The 23276-nt window shown below is 42.5% G+C and overlaps 3 protein-coding genes across 4 annotated transcripts; all 3 read left to right on the plus strand.

The window, feature by feature from the left end:
- Nucleotides 1388–6738, plus strand: LOC110433086 (nicotianamine aminotransferase A-like). The gene is made up of 7 exons (XM_021454709.1): nt 1388–1904; nt 4009–4348; nt 4469–4687; nt 4776–4835; nt 5295–5450; nt 5762–5855; nt 6439–6738. Exons 1-7 carry the CDS (start codon nt 1585–1587, stop codon nt 6570–6572), a joined length of 1323 nt encoding a protein of 440 aa, XP_021310384.1. The 5' UTR covers nt 1388–1584; the 3' UTR covers nt 6573–6738.
- On the plus strand, nt 13712–19769 carry LOC8081151. 2 transcript variants are annotated; one of them, XM_021454411.1, is made up of 14 exons: nt 13712–13977; nt 15123–15161; nt 15289–15342; nt 15437–15500; nt 15889–15947; nt 16610–16734; nt 16857–16916; nt 17078–17136; nt 18117–18190; nt 18692–18730; nt 18821–18883; nt 18982–19029; nt 19094–19222; nt 19310–19769. In XM_021454411.1, exons 1-14 carry the CDS (start codon nt 13948–13950, stop codon nt 19355–19357), a joined length of 891 nt encoding a protein of 296 aa, XP_021310086.1. In that variant the 5' UTR covers nt 13712–13947; the 3' UTR covers nt 19358–19769. The 2 variants fall into 2 exon arrangements, with proteins under 2 accessions (XP_021310086.1, XP_021310085.1); XM_021454410.1 differs by lacking the exon at nt 13712–13977 and adding an exon at nt 14863–14961.
- On the plus strand, nt 19908–21456 carry LOC8086436 (probable carboxylesterase 15). The gene has a single exon (XM_002459330.2). It carries the CDS (start codon nt 20325–20327, stop codon nt 21318–21320), a length of 996 nt encoding a protein of 331 aa, XP_002459375.1. The 5' UTR covers nt 19908–20324; the 3' UTR covers nt 21321–21456.

Raw genomic sequence — 23276 nt, forward strand, 5'->3', positions numbered from 1 at the left:
AGGCCTCATATCCCCCATAATAGAGGCAAAGGGATATTTCTTGACGCTGGGCTCAGACTTGGGCTTTACACCGGGGGTTTTCACATAAAACCAGTACCGGGCCCAATAATCCTTCTCCCGCCGCTTATTTTTCTGGGCAAATGATATCTCCAAACCACTGTCTTTCTGCCTTCTCTTCGCCATAAAGGTGAAACTAGCAAACTGGTACTTACCTCTTCACCATAAATAAAAGAGCAAGAAAAATATTGTTTGGAGGAGCTACACTAGGGAGCCCTTTTCTTATCTTTTGCGAAACGGGGAGTCCATATTAGCTAGGGTCCCAGCTTGATGCGAGATGAAACTGTCTCGGTCTAGCTACCCTCTGAATGATGTAAACTAACTGAACAAGTTGTGGTTCAACTTGTCAGAAGGTTCTTATCGAGTACTACTTTCTTTCCACATATGTCACAAAAAATACATCAATGACACTGTTCAAATTTGAAATTTCTTTTGTCATCTTGTGAGACACACAAAGCTGCTAGCTCTTTCACGCTTGAAATCATATTTGGACATGAACTTAATTAACCTTTTTTTCTTATTATAAGAACATAGCTATACTTCCTCTGTTTAAAAAATAAGTGATATTTTTTTATTTTTAAACATCTTGTTTGACCGTTTGTCTTATTCAAACTTCGTCGGTAGGCACTTTCGTTTGAGAAGATTAAGTGTTTTGGTCTAAAAGGTAAGGTGAATATCCGCGATGATGATTATTATGCGCAAGAAAAGGAAGTTGTTTGGCATGCATGCGTAAACACTTATTATACAGTGAATTCACCCGGTTTATTACACACGCATTGCCAAGCTAAGCTTTCTGTTCGTTCCTTCCCAGCGGCGTAGGTTGTGAATTCTGACGAGTGCATTTTATTATCTATAACTCTTATAAAGCAAAACCTCACTATCTAATTCTCTTGACATGCAAGGCGTCTACCTCAGCAATCCACTATCAACTCCACTATCTATTTATCTTAAAATACAAAACATCCACCTTGGCAGTCCACTATCAATTTATCTTAACATACAAGGTGTCCACCTCATCAATCTACTAACTTTTGCATTAATGTTCACTAGCACAAGAATCATGATATCTCCATCAACAAGACAACATCATCCACTATGAATACAATATCCATGATTATGCTAATAGAAGAGTTATATACTTATACTTCTCCTTCATACTCGCGGCAACGCGTGGGGAATCCTCCTAGTTTAATAGATCTTACATGTCACTTGAGATTATCTCAAAACGCACAAGGACAAATCGGAGCAGCAAGTGGTGCCGTGCGTCTCGGCTGCCGATTGCCGAACCGGTTGTGGGGCGCGTGAATCGTGCCACCCCTGGCCGCCTATAAAACGGTGGAGTGGAGGGCACACTTCGGGGACCGAACCAAACCAACTCGTCCACAGCTCGCGCGCGCAGCCAATCCCTCTCCCTCTCCCTCTCCGGCTCCGGCGGCCTCGAGATCGAGCCCAAAACCACCTCGGTCTCTGTCTCTCTCTCGTCTCGCCCCCTGTTTAGTTTGTGTTTGCCCATCCATCCCATCCCCCATGGCGACCGACGGCGGCGAGAAGGGCAGCAGCGGCCACGCGGCGGCGGAGTGGCGGTTCGCGCGGGCGGCGGCGGCCAAGGAGGAGGGCGCGCTGGCCGTGGCCGGGGACAAGATGAGCATCCGGGCGGCGCGGTTCAAGATCAGCGCGAGCGTGGACGCGCGCGACCCGCGGCCCGTGCTGCCGCTGGCGCACGGGGACCCCTCGGTGTTCCCGGCCTTCCGCACCGCCGCCGAGGCCGAGGACGCCGTGGCCGCCGCGCTCCGGACCGGCAAGTTCAACTGCTACCCCGCCGGCGTCGGCCTCCCCGACGCCCGCCGGTACGCACGGTTTCGTTACTCCAAAGGAATTTGTTTATACTGTACAGTTTATTACTCCCTCCATTCTAAATGGTAAGTCGTTTGACTTTTTTACCCTAATTTTGACCACTCGTCTTATTCAAAAATTTTGTACAAATATAGTCAAATTTAAGTCACTCTTGAAGAACTTTTATTAATAAACCAATACACAACAAAAAAAAGTAATATTTTGTATAAAACTTTGAATAAGACGAGTGATCAAACTTGATATTAAAAAAGTCAAACGACTTACAATTTGGAATATAAGCATCGTTTATAGCACTCAAGTTCAGAGTAGTTTGGATATATAGCCATGTGACCTAAACATTCTTATGTCGTGCATGTATACTACGTTCAGAATTTTTTAGAGTTATCCTGTTCAGAGTAGTTAATTAGAAGAATAAGCTCGCTTTGATTCAAATTGCATACCAAGTAGAATAGGAAAAAACAAAAGATTTCTACTCGATCGGTTACCTACCGTATGATATGACACAATCACACGTGCCTGACCCTCTTGTGCTTTATGTCGCTTCGGATCATGCCCTTTAAGCACAAGAGACACGTCGGGCCATGCCGATACAGCACAGTAAATTTTTTTTTTGGCTTAAGCACAGTCCATGGCAAACTGGCACGCTCTGAGGTCATGCTAGCCCAAGCACGGCTTTCAAAGTATCTTTACTAGTTTTATTTTTTTACTCGTGATATTAAATATATATATCTTCATGCACATTTTTAATGAAAGTTTTAATGATTTTTATAATCTATCAAAGAATTAGATGAGAGGTCCTATAATAAAAGCTAGAAAATTATATTGTATAGTTGTAGAAATATCTATGTATTATTTTTATGTCGTGCTGGCCTAAGCATGTCCAAAATATGGGCCGAGCCATGGCCCGTTGTGCCTAGTTTTTGAAATATTTCTTGTCGTGCTTTATTTTGGGTCGTGCCAAAAGACCATGCTATGATCGCCCTCAAGTGGCACGGCTCAAATCCTAGCTCTATTCATGCATACTATGTTAAGATTTTTTTAGAGTTATCCTGTTCAAAGTAGTTAATTAGTAGGATAAACTCGCTCTAATTCAAATTGCATACAAGTAGAATAGGGAAAACAAAAGATTTTTTTGCTCTATCGGTTACCTACCCTATGATATGACACACACGTGCCGGCCGGAGCCGGTGTTCCACGAGGCCGCCTCGCCCGACCACGTGATCGATCTGCCTAGGCGGAGTTGGCATGGCCCATGCATGCATATGACGTGGCACGCGCCACCTGCTTTAATTTGTTAGGGAAAAGAGGCTCTCCGAAGTGGTTCTCATGATAGAGACGTGTCTTCATTCTTCCCACTACTAGGCCTAGTTAACTTCCTCTCAAAAATTAAAAAACTTTTTAAAATTTTCCATCACATCAAATTTTTAGACAAATATATAAAGCATTACATATAAATAAAAATAAAAATTAATTGAACAGTTTACTTGTAATTTACGACATGGATATTTTGAGCCTTAGTTAATTTTATTTTTAGACAAATATATAAAGCATTACATATAAATAAAAATAAAAATTAATTGAACAGTTTACTTGTAATTTGCGACACGGATCTTTTGAGCCTTAGTTAATTTATGATTGAACAATATTTATCAAATACAAACGAAAGTGTTACAATGTCTCAAAAATTTTTCGGGCAGCAACTAAACAAGGCCCTAGTATATACGAAATAGTATGTTGACGTGTCATGAACTCATGATAGGTAATACCTTGCTGGAATGAACTTGCTTGTTTTGATGCATGAAGCACTTACAGGAGTCATGGCAGGCGAAACACTGCCAAATATACATAAACATTGTTCCGGTCGCTATGGGATACTTAATTAGCAGTATATATATATTCTCTAAAAAATATTGCAGTGTATTTATCTTTCGTAATGAGCTTCTACGTATCTATGAATAATTTCACTTTTTCATTTATTCTTGCACGCTTATTATTGTTGACCGGCCGGCATCATAACCTGTTTACATTTAAAAATTTATTAAATCCATCCTTATATGAATTGAATACTGAATTCTTTTTTTGCTGCTAATATAATAGTGCTCTGGCGGAGCACCTGTCAAGTGATCTTCCATACAAGCTGTCAACTGATGACATCTTCCTCACTGCTGGAGGCACTCAAGCAATTGAGGTTGTCGTCTCAGTGCTTGCTCAACCGGGCACCAACATATTGCTCCCAAGACCAGGCTATCCAAATTATGAGGCGCGTGCAGGGCTGCACAACTTAGAAGTTCGTCGTTTCGATCTGATTCCTGAAAGAGGCTGGGAAATTGATATCGACTCTCTCGAGTCGATTGCTGACAAGAACACCACTGCAATGGTCATCATAAACCCCAACAATCCTTGCGGGAGTGTCTATACCCATGAACATTTAGCCAAGGCATGCATGACTACTCCTGCTTATTTCACTGTACTGCTGATCATTCGAATGAAATTGAATTTTGTTTAACTAATCTCTGTTTGTGTTCTAATTAAGCATGTTTTGATGTACATCATTTAGGTCGCGGAGGTAGCAAGGAAGCTTGGAATCCTAGTCATCGCTGATGAAGTATATGGAAATCTGGTGTTTGGGGACACCCCTTTCGTCCCCATGGGTGTCTTTGGCCACATTGCCCCTGTGTTGAGCATAGGATCACTATCAAAGAGATGGATAGTGCCTGGGTGGCGACTTGGTTGGGTAGCTGTATGTGATCCCAACAAGATTCTGCTAAACACAAAGGTAATAAATCATTAGCCTATATCTTATGACGTCCTTATTTTAGCTAGTGTTGCTATGCTGTTTCACTAACTACCGATGATTTTTGCAGATCATTGCATCGATCACAAACTTCCTTAACATTTCAACTGATCCAGCAACTTTTATTCAGGTTAGTGGTTTGTACATTTTCCCCTACACTGTGGTATCCATCCATTTCAACTTTTTTTCTCGACGTAGGAGAGCTGCATATCTTTTATATATAATGAATACAGACCTCCATTTCAAATAATTGAAAAATGATTATACGCAAACATGCGATAGATTCTTTTAATAATAATACCTTGTGAAATAATTGTCGCATCAATTCAAATGTGTTGAAAATAATGGTGATTTTGAGTTGTGCTATTTCATTTTGCCCTGCGATCTGTGGCAGGAAAAGTGCAATGTTATTTTAGATAACATACCAGTTTTGTCATTACGAGACCTGAAAAATGGGAAATTGTCTCTATCTGTATACATGCTTTCAGGATCCCAGTTCCTAACCAGCATTCATTTTTATTTTCGCAAGCACGTGTCTTACATATTTTATCTTAGATAACTAAGAGTTATTGTAAAAAAATTTGATTAGGGAGCACTTCCCCATATTCTTGAGAACACAAAGGAAGATTTTTTCAAGAGGATCATTGGTCTGCTAGCGGAAACATCAGAGATATGTTACAGAGAAATAAAGGACATCAAGTGCATCACTTGCCCTCACAAGCCAGAAGGTTCCATGTTTGTCATGGTAAGCAATTTACTAAATTATATGTTGTTATAGTGGTTGAACAGAAAAAAATAGTAATACAAAAGAAACAGTGAAGAATTGTGTCAGAGCAACCAGCACCTATAAAGTGCTAATATACTTAAAGTTTCAATTTACTCCACTAGCTCTTGTCTATTTAGAAATTATTTATTTTTCATCAAAATTAGTCATGTTATTATATAAACATTATATCTCTATATATGTATCTGTTACACACAACCACACTGAATGAAACATATAGAAAATCTTAGAATTTGTTTGTCAGTTTTCTAACCTGGAGAAATCACAAACAGGTGAAATTAAATTTGTATCTTCTGGAAGGGATCCATGATGATATTGATTTTTGCTGCAAGCTGGCAAAAGAAGAGTCCGTGATTTTGTGTCCAGGTGAGATGAATTTGTTTTTTTCCCTGGAAAAAAATATATCTGACAAAAACCCATTTTTTTGGCTCTAGCAATTGTATGTTTCAGGTTACAAGTATTCCATGCTTTAACTGTATGCTTGTGCTCAGAAATGCTTTAAGAAATTAGCAATGCATTAATGCTGGAACACATCAATCATATTTTATTCATATGAAAATGTGACATAGGTGATTCACTAATATATAAATGTTGGGATGATTCTCTTTATCTTCTTATAGATGTTAATGAAGATTAGACAGAGAGATATACTCTTGGTAACTTGTGAGGTTTTGGGAGAGCTTTTACAACTTGGTGTCTAATTGTTTTTTTTATAGGAAGTGTCTAATTGTTTAGGCTAGACAGGTAGATATTTGTTACGTTCATAAAAAAAGGGTAGGTATTTGTTACTCTAAGGCACTGGTTCATATAAGTGTCTCATCTTAAATTGATACCAACATCTCCTTAATCTTACGTACATGTGTTTCTCCAATGCATACATGTGTTTCTCCAATGCAGTTAAGTGTCTCGTCTTAAATTGATACCAACATCGTGTATTTCTCCAATGCAGGGAGTGTTTTGGGAATGGAAAACTGGATCCGTATCACTTTCGCCATTGATTCATCTTCTCTTCTTGATGGTCTTGAGAGGATCAAATCTTTCTGCCAAAGGCATAAGAAGAAGAATTTGCTTAATGGTCATTAACTGTATCTGAGTTCAAAAATTGTTACCCAGTTCCATCGTTTTTCATTGTATCATCAACAAATGTGGAACTTTGAAATCCTTCAGAAATAATAAATTTAATGCTTGCACATCAGCATATGCAAGTCAGTGTACATTTTTAGCCACCTTAATCCTATGCTTTGAGATCTTTTGATTTTGCGTTTGTTTCAGTTTGCAATGTTCTTTTTTTTTCTAATTTGACATCATTTATATGTGTGGTAATGGTGAAATACATGTTCCCATGTATTATGTACTATGTGAGCTGTGAAGCTTTTTGTGTTGACAAAAAAATTACAACACCAATATTTGATGACATAATTAAGGACAAGTTCTGATTTGGCAAATTTACATTGCTTAGTGAGATTAAATGTATTGATAAATGAACTCATAAGTCATTATAAGAAAATACAAAACTATCCTATCCAATTATGCTTTACCATCACCGAAGTCATCAAAATTCACTATGTGAAATTGCGACAAAACAGTGACAAGAGAAAAGTAATGGTATTTGATGAAAGCTTGTCATTTTTTAGTCCTTCATGAAAGCTTGTCACTTTTTAGTCAACAGTCTCTTGAGAAATTTCATAATGGCTGAAAAAATATATACCATATATCCTAACGGTGTAGAAATAGGAGGTATCAAAGTAAATAAAAGTACTAAAAAGTACTCAAACAATGAGGAAATCACCAAAGCAGGTGAAACTAGTATCAAAATAGATTTGGGCCATATCCAATTTTCTATCATTTAAATATACTCTGCTAAGGGTAAAACACTAATATGAATATCTTTATTGTGGTGCATAACTAGAATTTCCATCCATCATGTTCTCACTCTCACCAACTGGTTAATAAGGACGACGCTGGAAAAAAAACTAGAAAGTAAAATCTGTCCTAACTGTAAGGGACATGTGCTTTACTATTGCTGCGCGACTCCCCTTTGCATCAATGGCCTGCTAGATGTTGCTCCATAAAAAAAATCCATGGGGTTCTAGACTCGCGAGTCACGACCTCATGTAAATAAATGGAATGGAACTTTAAGATAGACAAAACGGAAGGCTACGAAGTTGAACCATCGGCGCCACGGTGTTGGCTGAGGGAAAAGTGCAACACCAACAATCCAAGCGGTTGGTGGTAGTGGGTTGTGGGTGGCGAGCGAGGCGGCGGGGCGCTGCTGAGCGGTTGGGCGGACTTGGCGTCAAGGTGTCCAATTGGGATTAGTGAAGGGGCGGGGAAGGCCGGGGTGAGGATGGGCGGCAGGATGGTGAGGTCGGGCGGCAGCCTAGGTGGCTCTTGAGGTGTCGGAGGGACGAGAAAGATGGATTCGGATGAGGAAAAAGAAGACCGTCCCTTTTGAAAGGTCCTAAATGGCTCGAGGGGCTAAATAGCCTATAAATTATTTTTGACAAAACACTAGAGCAACCGATTAAATAACTAAATGGCTTAAATGTGTTTTGCTCTAGCTCTAATCAAATATGAGCAACTAAATCCTAGAATAAAACTAAAAAAATATGAGTATCCGTGTCGAATCGAGAACTCGAACGTGGGTGGATAAATTTCACCATCGAAAAATCCAACCAACTAATCTATAATCACCTCTGTGAAGACAAAAACCATGGTTGAGCTAGAGTTGGTGAAGACAAAAACCATGGATTCATCCGCTCTTTGTTTACTTCTTAGAAGAGAAATAGAAATAACTCTTTATTACAGTGCACAGAGGAGTTAGAGTCGACGAAGCTCTACCAAAGATGCCAAGATTTTATCTTCGGTTCCTAGTTCAAAGTGGACGCCAACTCCTTTGTGGTTTTAGGTAAACCTTTTTTTTTAATTATTCATTTAATAGGTCTTTTTAAAAAGATGAAGCGATGTGATCCCTCTATTTTAAATTAAAAAGATGTTTTTGTTTTTCTAGATTATAGATATATCTATGTATACATTGTATATTAAGTGCATAGAAAATGCTATATATCTATAAAAAAATAAAATATTTTAGAATTTAAAAAATGAGGGAGTATTTTTTTATATTTTTTGAGGGGGAGCGAAAGCACTTCTAGAAACTTGATAAAGGAGTAACTGTGCTCAACCTAAACGTGGAGCTACCATGCTTGGCTAAAAAGTCATGGCTGAAAAACGAAAGTTAGTCTATGCGCTCAACATCTTCGCTCTTTTTGAAAGTTCTAGTGCTGGCTTCATATTTCCCGATTAGAACTTCAGCTTGTACTTGTATTCACTGACTTCAGCTTCCATAATTATTTTTTTTTCCGACCAAATCCACGTGGAAAACTTTGGCAACAGCACCTCCTTTTAGTAGAAGTTCTTTCAAAAGTACTGAAAGTTCTACAGGCTGCACAAGATCTACTCAGGACAGGAACAAGGTTTCAGCATATACAAGAATCTGTAGCAGGTATGTTAGATTAAATTGGTGTGAAGCCTAAATCATTTGACGAAATGTTGTGGTCAACATCTACATGTTTTACGAAAGCTTCCATGCATTTGCTGTCATCTATGTTTTTGCTTTTGAGTACTAAATGATGATTTGGACTTTGCTAAATTTACCAGACGGCTAAGAGGAAAATTAACCACTTCTTTATTCTGAAATCATCAACATCTTCCGAAAGGGCTCACAGATAAGGACCTCTTTTTATCAGTTCCCTTCTCTCTTTAACTGCATCTACGGTTCTCTTGCACTGCTGTTCCAGAAATGCATCAACAGCAAAAAGGCAATGGCTCAAAGGGAGCTGGGGAGAATAATTACCATGTAGAAGAGCTATTATATATATACGTATAACCAACCTAATTACCTGAACAATTGAAGCTACAAATCCACAAGCTCCAATCGAACCCTGCAAGATGGAATCCATACAGAAGCTTGGTCGCAACAGTTGAACAAAGTGCAACCAGAACCATGAAGCCAGTGGGCAGTGGCGCTGAACTGTGGAACTGCTATATGCTTTGCCTGGTGGAGCAGGACACCAGCGCAATTGTTGCTGGCTTACTGGGGAGACAGACATGAATGCAAATCCTGTAAGACTGGATTGGCAGATTTCAGTATAGAGAAGAGGCCCATCAATCTTTCCATCAGTATCAGCAGACCAGCATTTTAATTCCTGATGTCACCACGCAAACAAAAGGTTTTGCAAGCAGAACAAGGCACATATAACAATTTTTCAGCAAAATATGTAGTAATGGAACCAAACATTCTGATGGTCTGTCAGACATGACAATAAAATTTCAACTTGTTCATTACTTCGTCAAAATTCGTAGGTAATATCAGATTAATCCTTAATAGCAGAGTCAGGAAAATTAATAAAAGATTTATGCACAAAAACACTAGAAATGCATGTTTGGTGACGAAACAATGGCTAACTCACCTGCCTGCCGCTATGTTAGATTTCAAAACTAAATTGATTAACATAGACTGAACCGAGAATTAACAGATTCAAATATACTGCAATTAACATGAACTGAACTGAGAATGGGCAGATTCCAATATACTACAGTTGACAGCAGCGAGAGAGAAATTAAACATACAGAAAAATAACAGTTTATGGCAAATGTACTCATTATGGTTAGGCACATGCAAAATCATCTAGATCGGCAACGGCAACCTCAACTAAAACTTACAGTTCCCATCAGCAACATGTGCAAAGCGGTGCTTCAGTAGCATAAAACGCACCAATCAAATCGAATACAATTGCAACACTGTTGGTTTAATTAATAGCATAGAATCACCAGCAGCAAGATGTGATAATAACTAACATAGATATAGGAATCACCAGTTGACAAAAAAGGGTTGACAACACAATAATGAGCACTTAATAGGATCACACAGACATGATACTGCTCCAACTTAGGGTATCTGGATAACACAAACTCAATACTATAACTTAGGGTAGCTGGATCACAGACAAAATAGTACTCAAAACCTAGCTGGATCTTGGATAACCACGGGCAACTTCTGGCAACTTCTGGGCTTATTCTCCACCGTCTCCTCCTAGTCACCGGTGACCTTGTTCACTGATGTGTGATGTCTCCTCATCACCAGTAACATTTTCTCCCGTCCTCTCGTCCTCGTCATCGGTGACCTCAATTTCATCCTCCACAGAGCCCGTGACCTTGTTCGCTGACGTCTCCTCATCACCAGTGACATTTTCTCCCGTCCCCTCGTCCTCATCATCGGTGACCTCAATTTCATCCTCCACGGAGCCCGTGGCTCTGTACTGCTCCATGAGGGCCTGCTCGTAGCTGCGGACCTTCTCATGGACTAACATTGCTCTCCTATAGGCTTCGCGGAATTGCTGGGATTTGTCGGCAAGGTCTTCATCGGAGAGCTCATACACAATCTTACACGGCTTTGCTACAATTGAGTCGATGACATCCTGCGGCAGCTTCTTCCTGACCACCTTCTTCCTCTTCTTCTCGACCCCGGCCGGCTGCGCCTTCCTCGCCGCGGGCTTCGTCGGCAGCATGATATCCAACGCCGCCATCGCCTCCTTCCTCTTCTTCAGGATCTTACCGCCCAAGCCCAACGTGCTCGCTTCCTTCAGCTTGAGTCCAAGGTCACCGCCCTCCGGCGCGCTCGCCTCCTTCCCCTTCTTCCTGGTCCCGGCTGGCGCCTGGGGCTCCTCCGCCGTGGGGTTCTTCAGGATGTCAACCCCCTCCGACGACGTGCCCTGGTCACCGGCCCCCATCGCCCGCGATCGAGTCCTGATTTCTCCCCCTCGAAACAGCCCTCTAGATTTGGCATTGCGAGGATGCGGCGGTTTGGACACGGGATATATTGTGGCACCGAACTACCCTGAGCGCTATCTGATGATTGACGGCCCAGATCTAGCCAAAGCCCAAATGATTGACGGCACCAGCAAGGACCGGCGGCTGCCCTTCATGGTGGCACACACAGTGGTCCTGTTTGGTTCCACTTGCTAAATTCTAGTAGTTAGCTATACTTTAGTAGCTAAAGTTCTAAACACATTGACTAAAAGGAGCTAAAATAGTTTAGTAGCTAAAATAATTTTAGCTAGCTAAAATTTAGTAAGTGGAACCAAACAGGCCCACAATGAAACCCCAAGCTCCAATATTTGTTTCGTGTACGAATGGACCATCAAAATTTATCTTGAGGGGTACCCTACCAGGTGGGCACCATTTCGGCTGTGGAGTGACAACCAGTTGTACGTCTTTGCCGAGAGTGTCCATCTTAATGTTGTCAGACACCATAGATACAAACACAGCCTGCACCGTTTGTTGACACGTAGGCATATAAGCTCTCCTGCATTCACCTAGCTAGCTTGTTTCGCACATCCCACCACGTCCATAATAGCACAGCCACCTTGAGACATACTTATATCACTTGTCAGGTTCAGCACATCTCGCACAAAATCTTCCGAGGAATCGGATTTCGGCAATTTTCATCCGTTCCTCCTCCAAATGGAGCTCTCTCCAACAATGCCGCATTGGCTTGCACTTCGGTAGCAAATCGGGCATCGTGTATCTAGGACCACACCACGTGTGCTTATTATGTTAAGCTTGGAAGCAAGCCTATTATGTGCTACTCGCCAAAGAAAATGTTTGATCTTTGGAGTAGCTGACATCTTCCAGATTTTGTTCCAAATATTGCTTCTCGCAGCCACAGCTGAGCACAGCCGAGCCCTCCCCTCTATGGCGTTCTCTTTGCTGCTCTTCCGCATCTCCAAGCACATGGCAAGCTGACTTGACTGAGAATTCTCCCTTGGTGTTAAAGTTAAACTGCCAGGCTACCATTTCATCCCGATCATAATGAGTAGGAATTCCCAAGATATTCACAACATCCTCCTCCCAGAAAATGTTCTTGACAAGTTGTTCATCCCAACGTCTAGTATGTGGATCGATTAGCTCGGCTACTTTGGATACTACTCTCTCCATTCTAATTTATAAGTCGATTTTATTTTTTTGGTTCATTCATTTTGCTATGTATCTAGATATATTATTATATTTAGATGCATAATAAAATAAATGTATCCAATAAGTCAAAATGATTTATAATTTGAAATAGAATGAGGAGCCTCGGGGTGTACGTGGCCGCCTGGTAGTTCCTGCAGGTATCGATCCTCCCAAATGCGAATGCTCTGGCCATCTCCCACCCTCTATATAATCCCCTTCTCCAAAGCTTTTAGGCCACGCACCAAACTCCGCCACGTATATATAGCCTTGTTCGTTTGGCGAATGAATATTCATGGTCCCTCTTGTGCGCCAATAAATTGACGTCGTGCCAGTACTTAGCTTTCAACAATTGTGCACACAAAGAATTAAGAAATTAAATTAGGCATTGATTTGTTGTGACAAGAAAATATTATGCAATAGCTGATTTGTACAGCTGATAAGCTGAAGCGAACAGATTAATAAAGGCGCGGGTTCCTTCAAAAAGTTACTGCGGGCGTTTTTTCTGTAAAATTACAATGATTTCCGAATTTTCTCTTCTTGGTATATTGAAATATTTTGGACAACAGAGGGTTTAGTAAGAAAAATGTCCTCGTTTACTGTAGCAGAAGGTATAGATGGCCATCGTGCCGTGCCGTGCCTGCCCCGGGCCGCGCCGTGCCGTCGTGCCGGCCGGGCCGTGCCATCACCGTGCCTCGTGCCGGGGGTATGGCCCAAGGCACGGCCCGCGGGCCGTCGGGTCGGCCCGAAGACACAACGGGCCACCGGACCAAGGTCGTGCCAGGCCAGTAGCAGGCCTATATTTTCTTTTTTTGTTTAAAATTAGTAGGCTATATTTCTTAACAGGCCAATCAGGATGGATGGATAGGCAAAACAGACCTATATTTTCTCTTTTTTAAATTAAAAAGCTATATTTTTTACTGGGACATTAAGCACCGGGCCGTCGGGCCGTGCCTGAGCCGTGCCACGGGCCACGGTGGCGGCCCAGGCACGGCCCGGTGCCTCAGGCCGTGCCGGGCCGGGCTCGGTAGTTGTCGGGCCGTGCCGTGCTCGGACCGGACTAAAATGCCGTGCCACGGGCGGCCAACTATAGCAGAAGGACCGGAGTAGACCTATATCCGATTTCAGGAAAGACGGAGGGTCTTTCTGAAAAGCTGCACGCGCCTCTGCGCGCGTTTCCCGCCAGGAAAGTTTGCAAGAGCTCCGTATAGGAAAAAAATCCAAAGGAAACTGAATCCTACGAAATTCCTTCAAGAATCCTTCAATCCAAAGGGGAGAGGTCTCGATTATACCCTCGCCTCATCCAGACGCCGAACCGAGAGCGGGGGGCGCGGGGTAGGTAGCGCACGGCGGCCACTGATTCGAGCAAGCCGGAGGCGGCGGCGAAGGAGGCAGCGCCTCTGGGGCGGAGTAGCGCGTCAAGGTGCTGCCCAAGCCCGAGGTCGACATGGAGTACTTCCCCCGGAGGAGGAATCTGGTGAGTAGGCTGCAGGATGACCTGTTTTGGTTGCGTGCTTGGGGTTGTTAGGTTTCCCGTTCCCCATCAATCGATTGAAATCTCGTTTATCCATCGATCACCAAAATCTCTATTACAAAAACGAATGGGATTTGGGTTTAGGAAGAATTAGGGGATATGGGGTTGGAAGTTACCTGTGACTTGCAGACCTAGAAGGAGCTCAAGGAGGCTCGCCGGCCGGCGATGGAGGCGCCGCCGGAGCCTGGCAGTGCAGGAACCCCAGCGGGCGGCGGAGGCGGCAGGGGCGTCTGGCCCCGACGGGAGCCGTGGGGAGGTGGTGGCGGCGGGGGCACCGCGTTGGGCGTCGGTGGTTCGGCGCGATGGGGTGTATCGCACGTGAATGAAGATGAAAGCAGGAAGAAGAAAGAGAGAAAGGAGATCCAGGTCTGGATGGTCTGTTGGATCAATGTCTAATGGTTATAGGCGTTGGTTAAGAGAAAAAACTAATTTTCAATCGATTGACACCGAGACACTTCCTTTGCGTTTTGATAATTGGTATCCCCAAGTAGGGAGCGTTGGTCCTTATCTGATTAGCTCACTTTTGATTGGTGCTCGCATCGCTGGGATTTTTGGTAAAAAATGGGGGATGTTGGCTCCGTTCTTCTGCTGGTGATGCTCAAATGTGCATCTCACTGTTTATATGAGTATGTTATTAACACTTGGTTTGACTATTAGTTTGTTCTCATGTAAATAGGAAACTGGAATGCTCTACCCCGTGATATTAGAGAATTCGTGACTGATGAAAGCTTTTTAAGCCCGTGCGCCTTCTGCTGGTCAACCTTTTTCCAAGTCTGGTGCTAGCAATTGCTATGTCAGTCGAGGCATGCCAGATTAGCACTAGGTTTGTGGTAGTACTGGAAGATGATGAGTCAGCAACATGTTTCTGGCGTGCTGACTCAGAACATATTCATTGTTGCACAACAGGTGCCATGTTCTATTTTGCAGGTTTTTTTTCTTCTTTTTATGACAGCAGTTTCTTCCTATTGGAAGCAACCGATATGACTGTTTTCGGAAGTTGCCATTATGATTAGAATTGTGATCTTGTATGATGGCCTTGCTATTTTGATTAATGCGTGTTTTGACTAATGGTTTGTCACTCTGTTCAGGAGGATCTGTGGTGGTCTGCTTTTCCTATTGGGACTCAGGTTTGTTCCCATCCCTTTTTTTCGTAATTTGTATGTTAGTCGTGCGCACTTGGACATATTATATAGCTTAAGCTGTATGCATTTCCTTGCCTTGAACAACTTATAGAACTTGGCTTGTCATCTGCAGTGGGAAAGCATTGATAAGATAAATGAATTCAATTGGAACTTCGAAAATTTAGAGGTATGATAGTCAAAACTTAATCTTGTAAGATTTACACCCTTTTTGAATGTTTAACTTCAGCATACAGTGATATGTGGTTGTTGTTGATGAGCAGAAAATACTAGAGGAAGGGGGGGAACTATATGGGAAGACGGTTTACTTGTTTGGAGGCACCGAGCGTAAGTACCTAAGTATACTTGGCACTCAGTTGTTTCTAAAGTTGATTTTGCTACCGTTGATCCTTGATACATGTTTTATAATGTTGATAATATTTCAGTAATCTGTTTCTAAAGTTAATTTTGCTACTGTTGATCCTTGATACATGTTTTATAATGTTGGTAATATTTCGTAATCTGTAGCAAAGTAGGGTTATCTGGCCATAAATTTACTGATGTTTGTTTTAAGTGCTATTAGTCTGGTTTAGTGAGATTCAACAATTGTATGTGTATCACTTTATATATTGTATGTAAAGTGGATTTAGTATCTGCCATCTTCTTATTTCATACTAGTTTTACACCTGTTGAAAATTATTCCATACAAGTCAAATTGGCTCGTCTTGGCGTGCAGCACAACTATTGGATGTTAATGGTGAATGGAAGATAGTACTTGTTCCTGTTGTAGTTGTTGTAAGTTCTCATCCACTCTCTTGGCCCAGCATCCATAACACCATTATATTTACATTTTGTGTTTCATAGCAAAACATGTTAGTAGGAAAAAAATGTAGTGGAGAATGGTCTTGCTCTTGCAGTTGTACATATTGAGCTGAACCTTTAGCTCATGTCTACATCAGATAAACAAATCAGCAGTTCTGTTTATACCTTTTGCATTACTTAAAAACATACAATCTTTAGTATATTATTGTTTACGATTTTTATGTAGAATTCTTAATTGCACAAGATGAAAATTTATGTATCAGCTTTAAGTTTAGAAAGTTGCTACAAGCTTTTGAAATAAAAGGAGTAAGAAACTCTATTTATTTTGTCAGTTGATGTTACCAAGAGAATTATCTTGGTAGGAGCATTTATTTCCTTCTATTGCTGTTGTTCTGTTATGATTCTGTTTTTTCTCTCAGATTTCCTGTTAACTAGTCAAAAATTATTTGGCTGGTGACCTTGTCTTGCTCTTCACTGATGATTTTTACCATAACATGCAGTATCAAATATTTTGTCATATAGAATTCAAAAAAAAATATATTTTGTCATATTTGTTAATTTGATCAAATACTTGTTTAAGGCCTATGATCTGGATGGTCTGTCTTGTTTAGCAGTTGACATGTTCAATTTTGCAGGTTGACTGTCCTTTTCCTCCATCAGATAAGATTGGCATAAATTTTGTTCAAACGGGAAAAGAAGAAATAGTACCAATGAAAGAGATGAAGATGGCATGGGTGCCTTATGTTCCTCTTGAGGACCGGTACTGTTGCGTTACTTATATCAAGCAATATTTGTTGCCTTTTGTTTTCATTGTTTATATCCCTGCTTTCTCCCTCTACTTTGTAACTTATTTTGCTCACCTTATTATTGCTTTGCCTACAGGTTTGTCAGGATTGAAAGTTTGAAAACAAAAATCTTCACTCTCTGTTGCACCCAGCGGAGGTGAGTTTTATGAATTTATGCTTTCAGAATTTCATGCTTTAGCTACATATTTATTTCTGTTGCTTATATGTTTCCAGGCATTTTCATTCTCATTCAACTACGTGCTATATTTCCATTACCACTAGTTACGATTACTAAATCACAGGTTTATTTGTTTACAGGTCTGCACTGAAGCATATGAAAACTGAGAGAGCCAACAAGTTCTACTACTGCATGCCCTGTAAGCTGAATTGGGTTTACTTTTTAGGCCCGTATTATGCTTCTCTAGTAATATCTAATTTTTTTTTTTACCTTTTTTGCTTTATGATCCTTTGAATACCCCTTATTATTGGAGATGTTCCACTGTTGTACCTATCTTTGGCACGTGTCTGCCAAGATCATGTAAACCAAACCATCCAAAAGTGTGCATAATTCTGCAGAACTGCAGCCACTATTAGTTGAGTGGTTGCAATGCAATTCTTCGTCTTGGAATGATGCTCTTTCCCCTAATCAAATTGTTAATTCATTGAAGTGTCAGTTGAAGAAACATGCCTGCAAACACTTGCAATGGCTTTTAAACTTGTTTTTTTGGTTGACTGGTACTCCGTTTTACAAAATCATAATGGCATCATATTTAGTATAACACCAGTTTGAATTATATCCTGGCTGCTTTCTAGTAATTTGATGGCACATAATATCCTGTCCTAAGCGAATCTCTCTTTTATTCTCCTTTTTCTTCTCAGGGGATAATTTTCTTTTCATTTTTTGCACTTTGGTGCATAGTTGCTTGGCCTTTACCCTTTAGTGCTGTTCGCACCTTGACGGTTAGCATCTCTAGAGCGTGCAGATTTTCAGGTCATGCTGTTTTCAGAAAGTACTCAGTGGGCAGCGAGGTGGTGCCTAGTACTTATTACTGTCTAGCAAGGCAGAAACCTAGGCAGCATGTAATGCTATGTGGCAGGGTTGTGCCTAGTGCCTAAGAACTGCCAGGATGGAATTTTCAATCACATTCTAAGACATCACAAGCACGAAAAGATTGCTAAGTACTCAAAATGACCCAACACTCTCTGAATCCTGTTTGGCACAATCCACTCTCAGATACGCGCCCATATCCTAGAGCTGTTCTACTAGTTGATCACTCGATTTAAATTTATGTTTTAATGATATCATTCTCTGTAGGGTAATCTCATCGGCATATGAACCTTGTTTAATATCTTGCAGATTACATGCCACTAAATCCTCCTGAAGATGAAGATGGCACAGCTGTCACCGCCATATATCCTCTAGACCCCCCGGTAAGATTCCTTTAAGCGTATTGTTGCTGTGATCTAGTCTGCTTTAGTCTGTGATGTGATCATCAGTTGATGAGGTCATGGTTTTTGTTCGGTACTGGTGACATGCTGCCATTGCTGTTGCTACATAAGGCAATCTCATGCTGTGGGGACCCCTCCTCATCTTCCATTGCTAGTATCTGATCATGCGCATTGCTTCCGTTTTGTCTTAAATGTTGTCAACTGTTTTGTAGTATGTTGGATGCTTGACCTAAGTTGTTCCTGTCACAATTTTATGGTGCAAAACCCAAGTGATGGGTGGTTTGTTTGAGGTTTCCTTCTGTTGATAATAAAACAACAATAAAATCTGCTTAGCCTGCTTTCCCACTTTGTAGTTATTGTATTTCTATTTCAAACACTATTTGCAGAAGTGCACTCGTGCATCCTAATTAAGTCTCCAGGTCTGGTTTCAAGTAGCTGTAAATCGTTCATACATTAATGTTTACCTTGTGCTGCTTGTTGCAGATATTTTGTGATTTTTACTTGGAATTGGATGATTACGAGGTTTGTAAGGAATTTCAGTTGTTCTACTCTGATGTACAATGCTACCTATGAAAGGACATCCATGTGGAATCATATCATGTTGCAATGCAGGTTTTAGCTGCTAGGATAGTCAGAGATGAGGGGTTGCCAGAGGATGAGGGGGAAAAAATTGAGGTCACTAATCTCTTCTTGATCGATTATACACTCTAAAGTTAGCATTGTTTTACAGCAGTAACTCCCTTCCTAATTTTGCTGCCACGTTTCTTTGACAGGAATTTCTAAAGGAGAAGGCTAAACAAAGGGAAATAGAAGTGGAACAGGTCCATTTAACTGAAATATTTAACGATGCTTTACAATATTCAATATTCCCCAAAACTTCTGCAGGCTGAAGAAACCAGGAAGAAAGCTATTGAAGATATGGACCCTAAGCAAAGAGAGGCATTTGAAAACATCAAATTTTACAAATTCTATCCTGTGAAAACCCCGGATACACCTGGTGTTAACATTGTGAAGGTATGAAGTTGTTCTTCAGTGCTCATTACTTAAATGTATCTGAACCTGCAACACTAGATTTAACTTGGTATCTACTATTGTCTGCAGTCGAGATACATCAACAAATATTATCTCAACGCACATTATCTGATGTAATGGTGTTCCTGATGTCACATGTTTGCTAAACTGTGATTGACTAATCTATCCAACTCGAAGAGTTCTTGTTATAGAAGTTTCTGGAAGCTGGGTAGATCAGCTTGGTGACATAAGAGTGTATATAGTCTCGTGTTAGTCCATTAGATACAATGTTGCATCTGAACTCAGTTGTAATAGAGCTACTGTCACTTGTCTGGACAACCCCGTAGGCATCTGAACTCTCTTTTCTGTGTTTAAGCATGGATTATTGTGTAGTCCGTCCGGTATTGGATTGTACGGGAAAACAATGGATCCATGTCCGGTATAGCTAGTATTGTGTCTTAGTAGCTGTTAGGGGTGCAGATTAGGTTCTTTAGGGTACGGTTTTGGTGAAGTTGCTGGTATTTGAACCAATGAAATCAATTCTCTTGTATTTATTCTTTAAGGGAAATCCACCCCTTTCTCCCAAAATAAACAAAGAACTTCCAGTAGAAGCTGGGAGCTTTCTAATTGAAGTATTTTTCCCCCTTTTGTTTTCCAGTCGAAGCGAGAACTTTCTAATTGCAAGATCCTTTTCGCTAGCAATAGCTGAGTTAGACAATATGGTAACAGTGTGGCTGGAGAATTCGCGGGTCAGGAGGGCTTATAGATTTCAAAAATGAAGATAGTACTTTTTTTTCCCCTGTTTTTTTAGAGGAGCCGAAGCACTTCTCTTTTTTTTTTTTCCTGTTTTTTTAAGGAGCCAAAGCACTTCTAGAAACCCTGCTAAAGGGTAACTGTGCTTAACCTAAACGTGGAGCTACCGAGTCCACATGACACAAGCAATGCTTTATAATTACGCTATCTATGCGCTCAACGTCAAGTGAAAACGATAACACGTGTTTTATAGACCCCAGCACTTTAAGATCGGATAAAAAGTTTGTGCTCTGCTTGCTCCCGCGACGCATCAAACCTGTCCCAGCCAGAAGCACCGAGTGGAAAACCAGCCATGCCGTCGTCGGCGCCGGAGCCGCACGTGGTGGAGGACTGCCGCGGCGTGCTGCAGCTGATGAGCGACGGCACGGTGCGGCGCAGCGCGGTGCCAGCGCTCCCGGTGGACGTCCCCGACGACGAAGACTGCGGCGTGGAGTGGAAGGACGTGACGTGGGACCGGCAGCACGACCTGAACGCGCGCCTGTACCGGCCGGGGCACCTGGGCGCGGCCAACGACGCGCGGATCCCCGTGGTGGCCTACTTCCACGGCGGCGGCTTCTGCATCGGGTCCGGGCGGTGGCCCAACTACCACGCCTGGTGCCTCCGCCTGTGCTCCGAGCTCCCCGCCGTGGTGCTCTCCTTCGACTACCGCCTGGCGCCCGAGCACCGCCTGCCCGCCGCGCAGGAGGACGGCGCCAGGGCCATGGCCTGGCTGACGCGCTCCGCCGCCACCGACCCCTGGCTCGCCGACGCGGCCGACTTCGCGCGCGCCTTCGTCGCGGGCGACTCGGCGGGCGGCAACATCGCGCACCACGTCGCCGCGGAGCTCGGCAAGGGCGGCGGACGGCGGCTCGCCCCCGCCGTCCGGATCCGCGGCGCGCTCCTCCTCGCGCCGGCCTTCGCCGGCGAGGCCCGCACGCGCGCGGAGCTGGAGTGCCCGCGCGACGCGTTCCTCACCACCGAGATGTTCGACAGGTACGCGCGCCTCGCCCTGCCGGACGGCGCCGACAGAGACGACCCCGTGCTCAGCCCGGCGGGGCCGCGCGCGCCTGCGCTGGAGGCCGTGGAGATGGCCCCTGTGCTGGTGGTGGCGGGAGGCCGCGACGTGCTGAGGGACCGGAACAAGCAGTACGCGCGGCGGATGAAGGAGGAGTGGGGCAAGGAGGTGGAGTACGTGGAGATCGCCGGCGCCGATCATGGCTTCTTCCAGGTCGACCCGTGGTCGGAGCGCGCCGACGAGGTCGTCCGCGTCGTGCGGCGGTTCGTCGTCGAGCACATGGACTCGGAGTAGGACGGTTGATGGTGAGGGCCTGAGAGGTGACCTGGCCTGGCTGGCTGCCTGGCTGACGGAGGACCAATCATGATTTGTTGCCTGCCACTTGGATCATGAATGAATGAATAAATGAATGGTTTTGCTTTTCTTCTTTCTCGGTGGTGTCATTTATTTTCTTGATTATGATGGTTTGATTATTCTATGTTGAGCTTTCTATGAGCAAGTTTAATAATGCAGCACGTTTGCTGGCAGTATGATTTTTTGCGGCCTTCTTCCAGCTCACTCATACAATAGTTAGCTATTTACTATTAATACATGACTCACTTATCTCTCTCACAAAGTTTTATGGTGCCTAAGCTGGCTGTAAGCTTATAGCTTGCTTCTCTTCTCTCTCCTTTCTTTCCTCTACCTCAGCATTTAACCAGCTTACAGCCCACTATAATACTTGCTCTAAGTGATTCGAGAGGTCCAAATCACTCTAGTTACTGTTGGTATTTTAATTTGGCATCTCCGTTGCATTCATCCTATCACACTCTAAGAGCAACTCTAACGGCAACTCCCCAAATATTTTGTCAAAGAAAGAAAAGTCAATCTCTAATAATATCCTATAATTGACTTGCCAAATAAAAAATTAGACCCACGATCTTGTTGTTTGCCACGGGAAACGCTGCCACTATCGTGAAACAGCGCGATATCGTGGTCGCGTGATTCATCGGGAAGTTCAAGCCGGCCACCCGGACCTAGCGGTCGGGGCGGCGCCGGCGACGGTGGCCACGACACTCGTCCGCGCCATCTTCGGGTGTTGGTGGATCTGGCGCCACATGCCGAGCTGCAACTCCATGAACTGCGGCGCGCCGGCCATCCACGTCTCCCTTGGCCGATCCATTGGGTGGGTCGATGTGGGCAAAGGTGGCACAGAGCTCATGTAGAGGTGGCATGGGTAAAGGACAACATAGAGATCGCGTGGAGGTGTCTGGTGGGGAAGGATAATGCCACGGCCACGCGGCATAGGGCAGAGGTGGCGCACCCTCGCAGGACAAGTGTCGCCTAGCTTGTTCGTTTGAGCTTCTTAGTAACTGTTAGCTATATATTTAACAATGTTTTTCTCTCACAATAAATCAGCGACTAGTACTTTTAGTCATGGCTTTTCAGCCAAACGAACAGGGGTAGGGAGAAAGAGATAATGTAGAGACAGAAGGGAAATAAATAAAAAGAGAAAAAGGAAAAAAGAAAAGGAGTAATGGTATTATGAGTATTTTCATGCATTTCAACATCAAAGAAAAGTTATTTTACCCACATCAAAATAAATTCAGCTTCTCAACTAAATCTGCTCCACAGGTGAAGTCACAGCTGAAATTGTTTTGGCTGAAGCCAGAGCTCTACCAAGACCTTGTTTACTTTCTAAAAATTTTATAAAAATTTTCAAGATTCTCTGTCACATCAATCTTGCGATATATGCATGGAGCATTAAATATAGATAAAAAATAATTAATTACACAGTTTGCCTGTAATTTACAAGACGTATCTTTTAAACCTAGTTATAATCCGTAATTGAACAATATTTGTCAAATACAAACAAAAATGTTATCGTGTCCATTTTTTTAAAAAAAAAATGCAACTAAACAAGGCCCAAATGGACTCTGAATAAGATGCCTTCCAACTTGTCCTAATGTCTTTGGAGTCCTTTCTTTCCACTAATGCCACCAAAAATACATCAATGACGAGACCGTCCAAATTTGTTTTGTCATCTTTTGAGACACAAAGGCTGGTAGTTCTTCCACACCCTGAAGCCTGAAACGAAAACATATTTAGATATGAATGAACTTATCTTTTTTTTTTCTCGAGCAACTCCAACAGTTTGCTAAAAGTACTTGGCATCCTAAGATTTTTACCAAAACCACAAAAAAACAGCCTCCAACAAGTTGGCAAAACTACTTGACAATTTTGTGAGCTTGACAAAATTCCACCTTCACT

This window comes from Sorghum bicolor, chromosome 2 (genome assembly GCF_000003195.3).
Source record: "Sorghum bicolor cultivar BTx623 chromosome 2, Sorghum_bicolor_NCBIv3, whole genome shotgun sequence".
Taxonomy (NCBI): domain Eukaryota; kingdom Viridiplantae; phylum Streptophyta; class Magnoliopsida; order Poales; family Poaceae; genus Sorghum; species Sorghum bicolor.

Excerpts from the sequence above, each read along its gene's own strand:
- LOC110433086 (XM_021454709.1), top strand. The coding sequence starts at position 1,585 with ATGGCGACCGACGGCGGCGAGAAGGGCAGCAGCGGCCACGCGGCGGCG. Across the intron at positions 1,905-4,008 it reads GGCCTCCCCGACGCCCGCCG|TGCTCTGGCGGAGCACCTGT; the intron begins GTACGCACGGTT and ends CTAATATAATAG. Across the intron at positions 5,856-6,438 it reads GTCCGTGATTTTGTGTCCAG|GGAGTGTTTTGGGAATGGAA; the intron begins GTGAGATGAATT and ends TCTCCAATGCAG.
- LOC8081151 (XM_021454410.1), top strand. The coding sequence starts at position 14,878 with ATGATGAGTCAGCAACATGTTTCTGGCGTGCTGACTCAGAACATATTC. Across the intron at positions 15,948-16,609 it reads TTGTTCCTGTTGTAGTTGTT|GTTGACTGTCCTTTTCCTCC; the intron begins GTAAGTTCTCAT and ends TCAATTTTGCAG. Across the intron at positions 18,731-18,820 it reads TGGAATTGGATGATTACGAG|GTTTTAGCTGCTAGGATAGT; the intron begins GTTTGTAAGGAA and ends GTTGCAATGCAG.
- LOC8086436 (XM_002459330.2), top strand. The coding sequence starts at position 20,325 with ATGCCGTCGTCGGCGCCGGAGCCGCACGTGGTGGAGGACTGCCGCGGC.